Raw genomic sequence first — 18348 nt, 5'->3', positions numbered from 1 at the left:
ATCATTTTGATTCCAACATTTTAAAATGTTCACATTTTCGAGGGAGAAATTGATATTCCTTTTAAAGATACAATCATATACAAGGTTTTAACCTGCATTTTTACTGGCTACTTGATGGATTCTAGGAATCATTCAGTTTTTTAACCCATCAACAGAAACAATTTTATAACAATTCCTATAATGGCACTAGGTGCCATGACCACTGGCTGGTCCAGCAATTTGTATAGTCAAAACTGAAGTCAAGAGCATGAACAAGTCTTTAAAAGAAACTGATTCCTGCCAGAAATAACACTGCAATTTTAGTTTCTTATTACTCGGAGAAAGCAATCTGTAATTCAAAGAGCACATTGAAGAGTGGCTGTCCCTACCAGTTTATCTGGTAACCAATTCAGGGGTTTAATATAAGCCTGCAAGCATCCTAGGCACACTCCTGTGATGTCTGTAAACAAAAGTTCTATGAGAAAGAGGCAATTTAAAATTGAAATGTATGGATTACCTTTGATTGAATGACTGCTTCCGTAACAGAATATCTTTAAGTGACAAGACCAGTAGTACCTGAATAATCAAACTAGCAATCCCTAGGGGTTTATTAGGAAGCAATAATAAAAAGCCCTTCACAACTTCTTGTGCCTGATATGCTTTTACGTTGGGAGTAAACAGGGTGATCAAGGTCATGACCCAACAGCACCAGCAGCCTTGGTTCATGTGCGTCTGTAAAGTATATGCAGAAGGTTGCAGACCATGACAAAAGCTGACTTTCTAGATGTGCCAGTGGGACAGTACTGGTATGGCAGAGATTCCACACCCTGAGTGTGAACTGCTTGGCTAGATGACACTTCCCAGCGCCCCCAGTGGCTGGACAGGAACTTGTGACTAAGTGGTTGCAAGTGGAATCTGAGCAGAAAGGAAGAGTCCTGAGTCCTAAGCCTTGGGGAAACACGAAGCTCCCATGCTCTTCTCTGCTGCCCCTCCAGGGAGGATAGTGACCTGAACTGGAACCTTCACAAGAGGACAATGTCCTAAGGCACAGTGGAGATCCAGAGAGAAGGAACCTGGGCCCCTGATGACCCCAGGGAACAGAGCAAATGCTCACTTTAAAGGCTTTCCATAGGTGCCGGGATGGCTCAGTTGGTTAAGAATCTGACTTTGGCTCAACTCCTGATCTCAGGGTCCTGGGATGGAGCCCCATGTCGGGCTCCCACTCGGCGGGGAGTCTGCTTCTCCCTCTCCCTCTGCCCCTACCCCACTCCCTGCTTATGTGTGAGGGCTCTCTCACTCTCTCTCTCTCAAATAAATAAATAAATAAAATCTTTAAAAAAATAAATAAAGGCTTTCCATGGACTGTTATATGAGAGAAATAAAGTTCTATCTCCTTTCAGCCACTGACTCACTGTTGGGATTCTCTATGGCAATAGCTGGGCCTTATCTTAACCAATACAAGATGTTTATAGGACCTTGGAAAGAAGAGTGAAAAGAAAATGGCAGGTCCAGACAAAAAGAGAGAATCTATTGCATAGCCCCCAGATAACACTGTCCTGTAGCACAGAATACATCATGAAACAAAAATAGTTTCCACATAAAAACATAATTGCTCTCTGTGTTTAAAAAGAAATCGACACATTAGAGATAGATGGCAGTCAGAGGGACTCAGTTAAGCAACATGAATTCTAAATTTTCCCAAATCTAAGAAAAATAAAAAAGTACAAGATATAGCAGCATTTCTCTGAAAGGACAGGTTACAAAATCAAGGCACTTTCAATACTGATTGAACCAGCTATGGAGTACCTCTTCCGTTTGTTTGTCTGCTCCTCTCTCAGCGGGCGCAGGCTTTACCCCAGGGGCGAAGGGCTGGGCCACAGAAGGAATGTAAGAAGGGACGCAGGTGAAGATGTCCTCCTCCACTGCTCCTGGAAGCAGCAGCAAATCTGTTGGATACAAAATATTTCACTTGGCGAAAGGTCACCAAGTTCACAATTGACCTAAATCACCGACAAGCCCACAGTAGTCAAAAGAATGAAGTAAAAACGCTCAAGTAAAGTAGGTTCGTTTCACAATGCCTGTCCTCATTTGGGGATTTACCCAAGGGATTGCCTTTTCCATAAAAAAGAAGCCATTGGTGCATTTATTTTTATCTTCCTGTCTCAAGGTCACATTCCATCTAAAAGGTCAGGAAGAAGGATTGTCTAGGAACTGTTTTGATCATGCCTCTCACCCCAAACCCAATTTCTACCTCTATAGGAAAACAAGGCAAGATGTTACCTTTGCCTCATTTTCCATATTTTCCTGAGGGATGGAAAGAAAGGAAATGAAGTGCTGTATTCATCCTGTAACACTGTGGCAATATTTCAAAAATATATATATATTAAAAAACAGTGATGCCAGAAGGAAAGAACTTTAACTTCCAGAAGAAAAATGAAGCACTCTGTCATATGCAGAATTCATGGTCTGATGTTCGATGCTGCAAACAACTTGTTTCCAGCTTGTTTAGCACCATGACAAGAATTCAATAACCAATCTGGGTTTTCTGATCTGTCCATTGTAAGTGGATCTGTTGCCTTATTTTTGCGTGTGTGACAGAACATGGGGGCATCACCATCGGATCTTCCATCGCTTTCTTTAAGGGGGACATAAAATAAAAACAAATAGAAGCACAACAGGCTTCCTCGTCAATCCAAGCTTTCATGGGACAGAAGGGCTGCTGGAGCCGGCCAGTAACTTGCAGGTAGCTCAGGATGATGCTGCCTGCTACTCAATGATGATCCTAACGAAGACACTAATTAAGTTCTCAGTGGAAGTGATTAATTAACACCAGGCATGCCTTGGCTGTTGCCAATGGCGGCACGTATAGGGAGATAATTAAGCAGGTACTGATATTCAAAAACTGAAACTTATTAGAAATATGTCTCTCACCACTGCAAATAACACCTTCACAAAACACATTAATTACAAAATTCTTAGGACTCCAGCAAAAGAACATAGCCTAGAAACTGAACCTGTGTGTGGGTAGGAGTATCGTGAAGAAGACACTTCTACTATGATTAATTATTGGAACCTTAAAATACGACCTAATTAGCAGAAATAAAAACAATAGTCAACACTTATATGAGCTGACATTTATAGGCATCAATTCATCTCATCCTCCCAACAGCACTATTACTTCCTGTTTCGCAGGCAAGGAGCTCTAAGCAGGGAGAGTAACCTCACTCAAGGGGCCACAGCTGGAAAGTGTCAGAGCCGGGAAGCCTGTCAGCAGAGCCCATACTCTGCCCACAACGTCACATTATGAACTTCTTTTAAACAAGCAATTTCATTACACAAATTATTTAAGTTTATCAGATTAACCGAACTCAGAGCCAAGAAATGTCACTACTACAGCACATTAGCATGGTTAGTCAGTATTAAGTACACTTAAACATTTTATACCCAGAGAAGTAATATTTTTAAACTCAATAAGGTTGATGGAAAGATTGGCTTTCTGATATATCTATTCATGAGCTCAAAGCCAACACCCTCATTGAGCTCCCTGGTGTAACTGCCTAGGACAGATACCAGCCTGGTCAGGGGCCTGCCAACAACAAAGGCGAGAAGAGAAAGGTTCTGGCCTCTTTGTGGGAAAATCAGTACCTATGAGACCATTGGCTGCCAGCGCAGACATCAGTTCAAATGTGAATCAAAATCAATTCTGCTTTCAGAGCTATTTAAAATCTGATTGACAATATTATGCATCGAGGAGGACAACTCTCTTCCTATGCTGAAACTCTTTGCCTCCCTGATATGTTTGCAGAGAAGGTAGGATTTTCAACAAAAATGGTTTCTTTCATAAAGATTCTACTGCCATGGAAACAATTCCCTCAAAACAGTAAGATTCAGTTTCCTCCACACTTTAAATGCTTGTCATTTGTTTCTTCAGTGTAAAAGCGAAATGCACAAATGCATACTCACTGATGCCTAACACAGCACCTGACACATAGCAAATTCTCAACAAATACCTGAGACAGGAAATGAAGTCCCCGCATCTCACCTTTTAAACTGAATAGTAAGTATCAAGAGTCTACTTACCAATAGGACACTGTGGATGAAGTAAACTACATACAGTCCTTACCCTCAAACACTAAATTCTGTTACAGGGGTAAGAATCAATCGGAGAATAATCAAGAATAAAATTGAACAGCTTTAGCCCTAAAGAGGACAGATTTATAAAAGAGTGAAACTAATACATACAGGAATAGTCTGGTAAGGCATATTTTATGAAGAAGGCTACCTTATCTTTCAGCCATTTTAAAATCATGTGTAGGTTAGTTATATACTCACATGCCCTCAGAGAGAAAAATGATTGTATTCATTGATGGAGTGGGGGGAATGGAATTTCTGAAGTTCTGTGTAAAATTCTCCAAAACTGAAATGCTTGATGTAACTTACTCTGATCTTATTAATCATTGTTTCTGAAACAACCAAAGGCCTTGTCTTCATCTTAACTAAATACCACTATCTTGGCTGATATGCACTGCAGAGTCAAGCCATCTCTCAAAAGTGAATCTTCACGTTGGATGGCAAGATTGGTTGAAAACATTCCAATCTCTTCTTTCTCAACTACACGATAAGAATTTCAACATTTACAAACTATGTGTTTATGCCATTTGTCTTTCCATATTAAGTCAATAATCACAAGTCAAAGTAATACCCGCATAATCTAATACAACATTAAGAAGTAAGCAATCTACCTGACATCTCATAATTTAGAGAATGATATTTAATCTGCCTGGCATATTTATAAACACTAACCCATCTGTTCCTTTGTTGCCATGTAGAAATGGCCAAAATTTTCTGTAATTTTGGGCACTCCCCAAGACCAAAAAGAATATAGATAAGAACTGCTTTGGTAATAAGGCCTCTTCAGCACATAGTTTTCTGCTATGATAGTCCATCTCACTGGTTCTTGTTCTTAAAAATTTTTGGAGACTCCAAAGAGCTTTTGTTTATGTGGGTTATATCAATCAATACTCACCATATTAGAAATTAAAACTGACAAATTTACAAATATTTATTTATTGAATCATTGGCAATAATATCATTATATGTTAAAATAAATACTTTTATGAAAAATCTTTTCTGAAAACAAAGAAAATGGGGGGAAGAAAGCACTGTTTTACATTTTTTAAACGTCTTACGTTTTTAAAACATTTTAAACGTTTACATTTTGTAAACGTCTGCCTCAAGAGAAAAAAAGCTAGGTTTTATATGTGCTTCTGCATTCAATTTTGGAGTATGCTGTTTCAGTTGAAGTAAATAAAGAAAATCTAGTCTCACACAGAAATGCAGTTGGAAAAGAGAGGGGTACTCTAATACTCTTTTTATATAATTGTAGATATTTTTCTTTGACGCTATACCAGATCTTGACAAATAATAAAGTTTTTAAGAATAGTTTCAATGTGCAATCTGAAACCATTTCAGTGAATTTTTCATACTGTTACATTAAAATTCATTGGTCTATTTACACATTGAATGGATCTTTCTCCTATGCATAATTTTGTAACATCATAAATTGGTCATTTAGAAAATATTGGTTCACTGTTTTATGTAGATCTTCCAAATGTTAAAACACTTCATTATACGGTATAAAGATCACATTAGTTAACATCACCAATTTTATCAGAAAAGTCATTAAATATTGGGAAGCTGTCAAGCTCACAGTACTGGGTACAAGTTTTCCAAAAATGAATTTTCACATGATCCACTGCCAATTTTATCATTGGCAATGACCATTACCAGTGTCTCTCTTGAAGAGACGGGCTTACTTCATTCTGAGAACTACAGTTTGTCTGTCAGTCATTCTTTCAAGTAAAAATGTTGTTCCATGAAAGTAAGGGGGGAAAAAAAACTAGCTCAGCATACCACTCAATCACCCAAATGTTTTTCCATGAGACAACCACAGTATTTCAGAACGCCCCCCAAGTGCTTTGTGCATACTTACAATTTTAGCACACAGAACATTAAAAAAGGTGTACTCAAGAATCAAGATTTAATAAAATTAATAATTTTTACCATTTCATCAAGAACATTTTCAATGGAAAATAGCACCCATTTTATCCTTTTTAAAGATTTTATTTATTTATTTGGGGGAGGACACCAGCGGGGAGAGGGGAAGAAGGAGAGGGAGAAACACACTCCTTGCTGAGCACAGAGTGTGACATGAGACTCTATCCCAGGACCCTGAGATCATGACCTGAGCCAAAGTCGGATGCTAAACCGACTGAGCCACCCGGGTGCCCTTCTAGCATTCATTTTAATTACAAATTCATGACAGTGAAGATTACAATGACTACTAGTACAGTTTTGTGTCACGACCTTGATTTGCACTAAGCTACCAGCATCTTTACCCACTTTGCTTTTGCTACATCAGTACAAACACCAACACATTTGACCTCCAGACCTTGGGGTTTCACTAGGAGTTCTGAGACCACATCCCCAGAGGTCTGCTGTTCTACCTAATATCAGTCTAACCCTCTAAAAACAATAGTAAAGCTGGATACATTACCAAAAAATTAACTACTTAACAGCATTGGTGAGCTACCAGGGCAGCCCAGGACTTGAGCGGCCAAGATCCCAGAGAGATGGAAAGTACTGAGATGTGAGTCCAAGAGTCTAAGATGCTTTTCAACTCATGGCATTTACTGATTTGCAAGGAGAAACTGAGAAGCCGAAATGCAAAGATGAGAGAAGTTAAGAGGCTGAGAAGTTTAGCAGAATTACCAACAGAATCACAGTACTATGAAGACAAAAATCAGAGTTCAGGGCCTCCAAGAAGGTGGTGCTATGATTAACCTTGAAGGGCTACACCCTAGGAGTAAGCAAGAACTAAAAGTAGAGTAGCCCCCACAAGGCCTTACACCCAGTCGTAAATCAGCCCAACCCCAGACTGGATGAAGGTGATCTATTACTACTCTAATTGCTAGCAAAATGTTGAAGAAAAGCTACACTAGAAAAAGATAACATCATCCAGACCCTACATATTTTATATGCTACGTTCAGCATTTAAACAAAAATTACCAGGTATACAAAGACATGAAATCAAAAGGAAAGTGAATAATATAAATGGACCCACAGGAGATCCCAGGTATTAGCATTATAAGACATGAACTTTAAAATATCTGATTAATATGGTCCCCAAAAAATACATTAAAAATGGAGAATTTCAGCACAGAACTGAAATCTCTCAAAACAGATATTCCAGGTCTCTTTTAAAAGCTAAAATAACTGAGAGGTGCCTGGGTGTCTCAGGTGGTTAGGTGTCTGACTCTTGATTTCGGCTCGGGTCATGATCTCAGGGTCGAGAGATGGAGCCCCACATTGGGCTCTGCACTCAGCAGGGAGTCTGCTTACAATTCTCACCCTCTCCATCTGCCCCTTCATACCCCCATTCTGTCTCTCAAAAAAAAAAAAAAAAAGCTAAAATAACTGAAATATTGATGGCTGTACCAGAAGACAGACAAAATTTAAAAAAAGAATTAGTGAACTGGAATATAGATGGTAGAAAATATTCTTTTTTTAAAAAAGATTTTATTTATTTATTTGAGAGAGTGTGCCCTAGTTGGGGGGGGCAGAGGGAGAGAGAAGCAGATTCCCTGCTGAGCAGGGAGGTGGCCATGGGGCTCTATCCCAGGACCCTGAGTTCATGACCTGAGCTGAAGGTAGATGGTTAATCGACTGAGCCACCCAGGCATCCTGATGGTAGAAAATATTCTAACTGAAGCAAGAAAGGAAATTTTTTAGGATGGAAAATGCAGAAAAGAACACAAAAGATAGATATATGGGACATGGTGAAAAGTTCAAGGCACAAGTAATATTTAAAGAGACAAGTGTTGAGAATTTCCCAATATGTATAAGAATCTCTACAAAATCCAAACAAAATAAATTCAAATTAAATAATACCAAGGCATAGTGAAATTACTGGGAAAACAAAAGAGAAAATCATAAAAGCAGCCAAATAAGAGGAAAAATACATTATCTTTGAAAGAACAACAACCAGGCTGACATCTGGTTTTCAACAGTTTTTAACAATTAACATCAAAAAAGAATAGAATATCATCTGTAAAAAACTGAAAGAAAATAATTACAAACCTAGAAATCTCACCAAGCAAAAATAGTGGGCAATGAAATAATACAATAATAGTTGATTAATCTAAAATAGGCAAGAAATGAGAGGGGGGAAAAGGCATAAAACTGGCAGGACAAGTAGAAAACACAAACAAAGTTATAAGATACTAAGTTTAAAGTCAAAAGTGTAAATGAACTAAATACTCCCAATAAAAGGAAAAATTTTAGAACGTGTGTGTATAGATGCATATTTGTAAACCATATGCTGCTTTCAAGGGACACATTAACTAACATTTATGTTGAGGAAAACGATGCACAATAAATAAAAATGGAAGTGCAAAAGGAGGAAAAGATGGGGAAGATGAAGGAAGACTTACTTCATTGGGTTGGGTTTGCATTTGACAGTGATAATAAATCATATCCCTCTATCTTCAAGTATAGAAACAAAAGAGAAATATATACAGAAGTCAGAAAGATGAGGATTAAAACATGAGCTTTACAACTAATAGAGCTGAATTTGAAAATAGAGCTTGTCCTGCAGTCACAATGAGGCTTCTTGTGTATCAAACTTTCCTACAAGTCTAGACCTCGGGATCCCACCTGACAGAAAGTCCACACAGCTGACTCGGATCCATCCAGGTATAAGAACTGCTTCACATCACCACTAGAGCCCTTCAAGTCGGCCCTCAGAGAGCAATGCGTCCAGATGTCTGCCTAGAGATGGTTCCCAGCCTCACCTGCGCAGGGGGACCACCTAAGAAGCTTCAAAATAGACACACGCCAGACTACTGAAAAAGAATCTGCCAAGGCAGGATCCAAGAATCTAATTTCTTTTTTAAGTGATTCCACTGTGTCTCTAAGTTTGAGTACCACTGAATAAGGTAGGGATGGGCCCCATCTTGAGTGCGTCTACTCTTAGAAAAATGGCACAGACAGAGAGGAGAAGATCTACAGCTTCCAAACAGCATGAACCCAAAAGAAGAAAGAAAGGGGCTGATCCATAAATACATAGTTTCTTTTCTCAATCTCTGTAAGTAGATAAAGCCTTACATTTCCCTTGGGGAGAAACAGACAAAGGATTTGGAAAGGGCAGAATTATCTTCCCAATTCTGTGCTCTTCTCGGGAATGGAGCAGAAGTTTCCTTGCACAATTGTGTGGATCGGGTGACAGTTTGCCCTTGTGGTTGATGTGGCTTTCAAGCTGGGCCTTCATAGATAGATAAGTTTGCACATACAAAAATTGGAGGAACAGGGGGAAAAAATTGGAGGAAGAGGGATAAGGGAACATTTTGAAGGAAGGATTTTTCTCTCTCAATGTTTTCAGTGATCTTCTGGGCAATGAAAGAATGATTTTTTTTTTTTAAGTAGACCCCGCATACAGTATGGAGCCCAGCATAGGGCTTGAACTCAAGACCCTAAGATCAAGACCTGAGCTAAAATCAAGAGTCGGATTCTTAACTCCCTGAGCCAGCCAGGCATTCCGGAAAGAATGATTTTTAACAGTACTAAATATAAAATAAACAAAAGGCCTAAACCATAAGTTGCCTGAAATACGTGTTTCTGAGCTCAGGACCTTCAGCTACTCATGCTTTAGATCTCAGGCTCTCAGAGAGCTTTCTCTGATCCCACAGACAAATTTAAGTTCCCCTGCCATATGTTCTCATGAGATCTAGAACAATTTATAATCCTCTATTAGTGATTATCTGGTTAATGTCTGGTTAATGAGTTCAATGAGGACAGAAGCTGGATGTTTATCCTTCATTAGATTCCAGGCTCCAGTCATAGTTGTTACATGTCTGTTGAATAAGAGTCCCAGGCCATTCACTGGCTACAAAAGCTGCTTAAAGTTGCAGGTAAAGAAATAATTTTTTTAAAAAGAGGTGACTGATGCCTTCGTTAGAATTGGGAGTACCGGACAGCTTGACAATGAAAATCAAATAAGTCTGGCAATCTTCACACAGGGGTCAGTCATCTGTTCTCACCCAACACAATCAACCACAACACAAGCACACCCACCACCAGTCAAAAGACCTGTATAAGATGGTATGATTCTGAGAATAAGACCTCAAAAGGCTCTCTTCAGTCAACCGCACTCAGCCAGAGCACAGGCTTGGCCAACTGAGGGGAAAAAATAAGGATGTCCAGAAGATTCTTCCTGCTCTGAGGCCTCAGCATAATAACTAATACCTACTCCAAAAATCATTTTCTGGATAAGAGCCTGGGGCCTGACAGTCACCATCAGGTTAACTACCCTACCTTGAATTCAAAGGAGGAAAAAGTGGTTAACTTGATGTCAGATAAACACGGGACACCAAACTTCGTGGCAAATGTTACCCTCAGACAACTGCTCGGTTCAGCTGCACTAGGCTGGCTCCTCGGAAAAGCTGTCTCTGCCTGGGCCACCAAAATGATAAGCTGAATCCTGGGAAAGAATCACACTCCTGAATCTTGGAGAATATTTATGAAAGCAAACAAGGTGAACAAATAAAATCAGTGATAGCAAAACAATACGCGCTCTCTTCCTCGTTGCCCTGGGCAAATCTGTTGCTTAAACAATAACAACAGGATCTCATCAGTAAACCTCTCAGCTGCCAAAATTATACAAGCAACTTGCCTATTTAAAATGTCACATTTCCCATCTGATATAAATATCTGCCGTCTGCTCACATTCCTAAAGTGTAATACAAATTAGGCCCAAACTAAAATTCACCTTGGCACAAACTAATTTTTTTTTTTCCTTTCAAATGACCCAGAACTTGCATTAGACAAATTGCGAAGCCCTGGTGGTCTTTTCAGTAATTGGAATAGATCATTGAAGCTTGGGTTGCTTTTCAGTGCAGCCTGTCCACATTATTTTACACGTGGGATGGATTGACTAGCTCATTCAAGTCTACGGAGAATTGGCTCAGCCTCAGCAACCTCTTATACACAAACGCAACACCGCCTGTTACCTGAGTGCTGGAAAAATCATAGTAGTGACATGTTTTTATGCTATTTTTTTAACTAAAGAAATAGATCTGGTAATAAAAAAAAAAACACAACTTGAAAAAATGTTTAAAGAAAACAATGTGAAAATAATGGAAAAGGTAAAAAAGGGAATTTGAAAGACTGATATACCCATAATCAGATTTGTTGCCTATGTAGGTTTATGCCAATCTATAGACTTTCTCGCTAATGGCAGGAAGCAAGAAATGTAAGCCATGAAAAAAATGCCCAACCCATACACTTTTGCGCCTTCCTACAAAATTAAATTTATATTGCAAATGCACTACATGCAGACCAGAACCATTTGTCTCCAAGTGTCTTCCACAGACAACTATATCAGAATTCCCCGGGGTGGTGGCGAAAAATGCTGTCACCAACGACCTTCTGAATTAGACTCTCTCTTAGGAATAGGACCCAGGATTCTGCATTTTCAACATCTCTTCCCCCAAAATAGTGTGCTTGCTCTACAAACTCAGCTTCTTGATAAGTCCTTAGCTATCCCTTCTGAACCAATCTGACCCCCTAAGCTGTTCACACAGAGAAACTCAGAGCTGTCTGGGGTTTTAAAGTTAAGAGAACCTCTCCCTGAAGCATGTGATTCCTTTAGATCTCTGATCTCACTTAAACCAAGTAAGTAAGGAAAATATCTGTGCAAAGTCTACTGGTTGATAGAGTGCATGAGAAACAATCCCTTCAATGGAGTAATGTAATGTTTGGAAGCCAAATAAAAATGTTAATTGCTTCCAACTACCAAAGCCTCTCAAATTTGGGCAACCACAGAAGCCAGAGCCATCCCCAAACCAACAACACCCAGCACTGTCACTTCTGTGTGGTTATAAACAAATCACCTTCCCCAACAATCATCACAGTCACCCATGTTCATGATTACCTAAAGACTGTAAACAACTCAACACCAGCAACCAAACCGCAAAGGGAAACAGCCCCTTCCCTAACATTCAATATCAACTTTGAGATATTCTTGCACATTAAATTAGGAATGAGAATTTTCAAGACAAACAACTCTAATTTTGAACATATTTCAAAGGTCTTTTGAGCAACAAAGGATACTTGTGTTTACACAGTAATGTTAAGCAGGAAAGGAAAAAGGCCTCATCTGCATAAATATTAATGGACTAGCATTAAGCCTCTCCCAGCCCAGTTCAATTGGGAAAATGCCCCGAAGAAACATTTACAGTATGTCTTTAGACTTAAGTGTTTGGCTTAGATATTTCATAAATATTTATAAAAGTAAAAATTTTGATTTTATGTTTTACTTTATGATGAATTCTGTTATTTTTATGATCAATTGATATGTTACATATCACTCAAAAATAACTCAATTTACATGGTGCCTCTGAGAAATAAGGGTTTGACTCAAATGGCTCTACTTGAGAAAATTATCCAAAATTCAACCATACGGGGGAGCGGGGGAAGGTACCTTTATTTCATTTTAGACCAAAGACTTCACAACCTTCAACAGGCTTTGACCTTTCGGCTGAAATCTTTGTTACTGAAAAAGAAATTGCAGGACTGTAGTTTTCCCTAAGTCAGGGAAGGTGCAAGTAGGGCCTGCCACAAAAAAAAAAAAAAAAAAAAAGCTGTCTAAAGTCTTATATGTAGTTTCTGGAAAGAGGTCAAGCAACATAGAGAGGAAACAGAAAGCATACCCTTGCTCATTTGGGGCTGAGTCTCTTCATCCTCATCCAAATCTTCTAAATCTAGGAAATTATCTACCTAGAAAAGGATTAACATCATTGTTATGTATATTAGACCTAATGAAAAAGTGCAATCAAGAATCAATGAATCCACTTCCACAGCATTCAAAGTGAGCAACTGAATCCACTTTTCTCATTAACTTTTGAGTCCCAGCTAAAGGTCTTTGTGTTCACTGTGCTTTCCCAGAGACATCTGAAAGAAGCAGTAAATTTGGAAGTTGGCCTGGATTTTGTAGGCACCATAGTAAGATCTCTCTACTGAAAGGGAAAGAACAGTCTGAGGAGTTTTTGAAAAGGGACTTTGTTCCCAGATTCTCTCCAGGATATATACCACCACCGCGACAGTCCAAAACAGTGTCTCTTGTTTTTTGTTTTTGTTTTATTGCTTTTGCTTCTCAAGCAAATGATGGTGGTGGGCCTGGCTATTACCATAATGGGCTTTTCACTCTAAAGAGTCAGAGAGAAGAAACTAAAGAAAGCAGAAGAGAAAGGTTCATTTGAGACAAAATCATCCTGCCCCAGGTAAATCGCAAGAGAGCTGAGCAGGGCCAAAAATCAAGTGTTCTCGCTTTCGAGCAAATAAAACCGAAAATTACTTCAAAGGTAAAAAGCAGAGCAAATGACCTTTGCAGACACAATAGCAGCATTTCAATGAAAGACTATTCCACGTGGAATACTGCTTTCCCCAGCAAGCTGACAATGAGACATTTCAGATTAACGAAACGGTAACTATTTCAGACACGAACTAATTCATCTCAGGTGAATATCAAAGAGTGTAAATAAGAAAATGATTTCACCACTCGTAAAGTAAAGGCATAATGTTGAAATGCCTTTTACGTTCATGATCTAAAACGTGTTCATAACAAAATACCATAAAATTACAAATTTAGAACTCATAGATGGAATTCAAAACATAGCCTGGGTCTTTCTTCCCCTAGCTTTATGTCCCAGACCATGGCTCTTACATATGACTTAAAAATGGTAGCTTGCATTGCTTATAAGTACATAACTGCAGTCCTTTCCTGGCATCCAAGTGACAGCAAAAATTTATCTTCCCCGCAATGGTTTCAATACTAAAACTGTTACACTGTCATTTCTCTTAATGGTGTATGTTCAGGGTGACTAGAGTCATGTCTCTCTATTGAAGTACCCATTCCATTTGCTAAGCTTTGAGGAAGAAAGATCCGGAACCCAGCCAACGGAGCATAGTTTAAGATATTTAAACATCAATTAAAAAATATATATATATATAGATAGATATCTATATATCTATACCTATCTCACCTCTCTTGCGATTAACCTGGGGCAGGATGATTTTGTCTCGAATGAACCTTTCTCTTTTGCTTTCTTTATTTTCTTTTCTCTGACTCTTTAGAGTGAAAAGCCCATTATGGTAATAGCCAGACCCACCACCATCATTTGCTTGAGAAACAAAATCTGCTGAATTCTCCAATTTTGTATGAGAGACAGCAAATGGGTCCTTTGGGATTTTTTGTTTTGTTTTTACTTTTTTGTATTTTTTGCCATGGCAGAAAATTGAGTCATGCCTTACCTTCACCTTTCCTGCCCGATTCAGATCACCTTGAAAGGAACTGCCAACTTTTTGGCCTTCATCTATCACTACCTGAAAAAAACAGTGAGGACATCGTGATTAGAAAATGAAACAACCAAAAATAAAGGAGCTGATCTTGTAGCCCTTCAGGCGATAAAACTCCTCTTCCGGTTTTTGTTAATTAGCTATGCATGATGGACCTGATCCACTAAACCATAGTAGTGGTCAGGGAATAGTTTTCAGGAGGTCTGACTTCTTGTGCCTCTAGACTCGTCCACAGTATTACCTAGAGTAAATTACTTAACCTCAGTTTTCTCATGTGTCAAATAGGAACACTCCCCACCTCATTACCACACCTCCCATCCCATCCCAATGAACCCTCTCAAGGACAAACCAGAGAATACTAATACAACATTTCAAGTGATTAGGAAATAATATCATTGAACAATTCTCTGCCTCTCCACATGCTGGTTAAAGACTCAATAGAAAATATAATCCCAATTGCCAGTGATTGCCAGTAGAAAGTGAATCCTCTAGGGGAAAAAAAAAGTTCTGGGGGTGCCTGGGTGGCTCAGTCAGTTAAATGTCTGCCTTCGGCTCAGGTCATTATCCCAGAGTCCTGGAATCAAGCTCCGTATGGGACTCCCTGCTCAGCGGAGAGCCTGCTTCTCCCTCTCCTGCTGCTCCCCTTCTTTGTACTCTCTCTCTCTCAAATAAATAAATAAATAAAATCTTAAAAAAAAGTTCTGGTCCCATAATCATCTCATTGGAAGCAAGTTCTAGAATTAAAGAAATGTAGGCCTCTGCCGTATATAAACACTTTTCTAACACACAGACTTTTGTTCCGTCATATGAAACCACAATCTTATATACAATTTTGTCCACAATAACACAAGGAAGACATGACGAGCTAGAAAGTAGAAACTCAAACGTTGTAAAAAGTCGAACAGCTTCCACTAGGGTTCCTTAAGAGTTAAAAACCATAGCTAAGGAGAATATGAATATTTTCTACTAAGTCTTAAAGATTAGAAAGAGAGCACTCAATATTTAATGACTAAATCTTGGAAAAAACAAGATAACAGATTTTACTTTAAAAGATGGAATCCAGAGCTGATAAAAGAAGCTCCCATTTTACACAGAGAATTATAAAAAGGACAAATAGAGGACAAGCTAAAATATGTAAATAATTTCAAGAATTTTTAGATGGCAGTTCCTTAAAGGAACTTAAAAACTTGGGGCTAACCAAGTTACCAACATAAACATTGGCTGCTGTAATCATGAAATGTAATGATGATTTTCGGGGTACCTGGGTGGCTCAGTCAGTTAAGTATCTGACGCTTGGTGTCAGCTCAGGTCATGATCTCATGGGTCCCGGGACTGGGCTCCACATTGGACTCCGCGCTCAGTGGGGAGTCTGCGTAAGATTCTCTCCCTCTGCCCCTCCCCCAACTCTCGCACTGACACATACTCTCTCTCTCAAATAAATAAATAAATCTTAAAAAAAAAAAAAGAAAAAGAAATGTAATGATGATTCTTAATGAAGTTTCCCAATGGTACTCCTTCTAGAATTAAGAGTCTGAGTTACTGATCCAATAACTGTCTAATGATTCTTGTTTTCACAGTTTCTTTCTCTTTTTAATTCATAAAGAATGCTTTTTTTCCTGTTTCTATAACTGTGCTATGGTATTACCTGTTCTTCTTCTGAACATTGTGATGAAGAACGAAGAAAGATGGCTTTATTTCTAAGATGATCATTTGGTTCATTTCCACGAGCAAATTTTATTGAAGGAAATATGTTTTCTGAAGTATCAGCTCCAAATGCTCCTCTTTTGGTCACATTATCCTCTGCAATGGTAAGTTACATATTAGAAAACAATGCCACACTCAGCCTAGTTTATTTTGCATTTCCTGAGGGTCTTTCTTTCAAACAACAACAACAAAAAAATGCTCTTCAAAATCTACAAGCTTAATGCTTGAGGTACTGAGCACTCTGAACTTTATAAAATTGTTTCTAAAAATGCATAGTAAGGGGCGCTTGCATGGCACAGCGGTTAAGCATCTGCCTTTGGCTCAGGGCGTGATCCCGGCGTTATGGGATCGAGCCCCACATCAGGCTCCTGTGCTGGGAGCCTGCTTCTTCCTCTCCCACTCCCTCTGCTTGTGTTCCCTCTCTCTCTGGCTGTCTCTATCTCTGTCAAATAAATAAATAAAATCTTTAAAAAAATAAAAAAAATAAAAATGCATAGTAAGATTACACTATTTCATTCACTTTTCAACAAATACTTATTAAGTGCTTACTATATACCCAGCACCGTTCTCAGCCATTACTGAAAGGTCAATAAAGTACAGTATTTGTAAAACTCTTAGACATTCTCTCATTGTTTTCTAAATTTGAGGGGAGGTTTTCCTTATATGGAAGCAATGTATGGGTGATTTTGGAAAATTTCTAGAGAAAAAATTAAAATTAGAAAACCACTCATAATCTTACAAAACAGAAAAGCTATAACAATTTTTTTCAATGGCTATTTTTCTCATATTTTATCTGTGCCTCGATATACTTCTAAAAAGCAATGTTTGACTATTCTTGACTATTTAAAGCTATAAACAATACCTTGGTACTAAATCTATGCACATTCATACTATCTTCTTAGGATAAGGAAATTCTAAGATTAATCCTAAATTAAGAGATTGAGAAAATTATGATAACATGACGCCATTAACAGAAATGTGGGGGATAAATTCTGATAAGAGTTAATGAATTATTAAGCTTTGATCATGTTCATTTCAGGTGCCAAGAGAAATTGTGAGGGAAATATCCCAGAGGCAGCTGCAAATGTAGGCTAAAATGTGGGAGAGATATCACAGTTATAGGTAACTATCTGGTAAAAATTACACTGGGATAATGGTTTAAGCCATAAAATTGTTTTCTATATTAGAATCAATAATCAGGGTTAACATTTATTGAGTGTCAGATATTCTTTTATGAGCATCTCATAAATCTCATTTAAAGCCCACAACAACCCTAGAGGTAGGTACCATTGTATCCCCATTTTACAGATGAGGAAATCAAGGCCTACAGAGGGATCGAGTAACTTGTTCAAAGTTACACAGCTGGTAAATAGCACAGTGGGGACTTGAACCCAGGGCTTTTGACTCAGAATCCACACTCCCAGCAACCACAGTGCTATGCCACATACAGTAATACAGCAAATGAAGGCAAAGGGTCCTTAGGGAACAGAGAAATGAAACAGAAAAAAAAAAAAAAATCCAGAAAAGCGACAAAGAAGTATACAATAGCACAAGAAGAACCAAGGGTGCACAGTACATTCCAAAACCAGAAGTGACCTGCTGCAAATGACAATAGCAAATGCAGGAATCCATGTAGTGATCAACAGAAGAGTGATAAAGGGAATCAAAAGAGGCCAAGTGGTGCAAATTAAGCTGTAGGCAGATTGGAGAACCCTGTTCCATCCCCTTATGGTACTCCACCATGAAAAAGGTCCAGAGCTACAAGGACTGTCTAATCTGTGAGCTTTGTAGGCAGGTATCTGACTAAAGGGGTTGGAGACAGCCTAACCCAGCCCAGTGGCCACGCTTGTTTCTCTTGACCTATTAGTTGCATCAGAGTCATGAGATTCTTATTCACAGCCTGGTGCAACTCCAGAGTCCTTTGCTCCCTTCTCCCCCATCATTGGCAGAGTTAAGACTTGTAGAGGTATCTACAGGACATTAACACAGGATAGTGTTGGAGCACACAGGTAAGGTAACTTAGTCTATAACATGCTATTAATACTCAATAAGCCAGAGGGAAAACACAAATACTGATCGCATCACTTTCTCTTTTAAAGGCTTGTATTAATAAATAAAACACAAGTTCAGGCCAGCTGTCCCTACTGACTCCTGCACCAGCATCCATGACTCCTAAGTAGCTTCCACTGGGAGAGTAGAAACTCTGATGTGAAGCACTAGCCTTGGCAGCGGGCATGGGGGGCAGGGGGACAG

The 18348-nt window shown here is 38.8% G+C and overlaps 1 protein-coding gene across 8 annotated transcripts in view; it reads right to left on the bottom strand.

The window, feature by feature from the left end:
* IFTAP (intraflagellar transport associated protein) overlaps nucleotides 1–18348 on the bottom strand; it is a 65952-nt gene that overhangs the window by 10343 nt on the left and 37261 nt on the right. For all 8 annotated transcript variants that reach the window (XR_004621292.1, XM_002926500.4, XM_019807242.2 and 5 more), the window contains 4 exons: nucleotides 16037–16191; nucleotides 14347–14418; nucleotides 12747–12813; nucleotides 1786–1925 (listed from right to left, as the gene is read on the bottom strand). Coding sequence is in view for 7 of the 8 variants with exons in the window: in XM_002926500.4 (XP_002926546.1) it covers nucleotides 1786–1925; nucleotides 12747–12813; nucleotides 14347–14418; nucleotides 16037–16191 (434 nt within the window). In the remaining variant the exon portion in view is untranslated. The remainder of the gene's footprint in view (nucleotides 1–1785; nucleotides 1926–12746; nucleotides 12814–14346; nucleotides 14419–16036; nucleotides 16192–18348) is intronic.

Source organism: Ailuropoda melanoleuca, chromosome 16 (assembly GCF_002007445.2).
Source record: "Ailuropoda melanoleuca isolate Jingjing chromosome 16, ASM200744v2, whole genome shotgun sequence".
Taxonomy (NCBI): domain Eukaryota; kingdom Metazoa; phylum Chordata; class Mammalia; order Carnivora; family Ursidae; genus Ailuropoda; species Ailuropoda melanoleuca.
The sequence above is the reverse complement of the archived record's forward strand: the minus strand, read 5'-3'. Positions and strand labels throughout refer to the sequence as shown.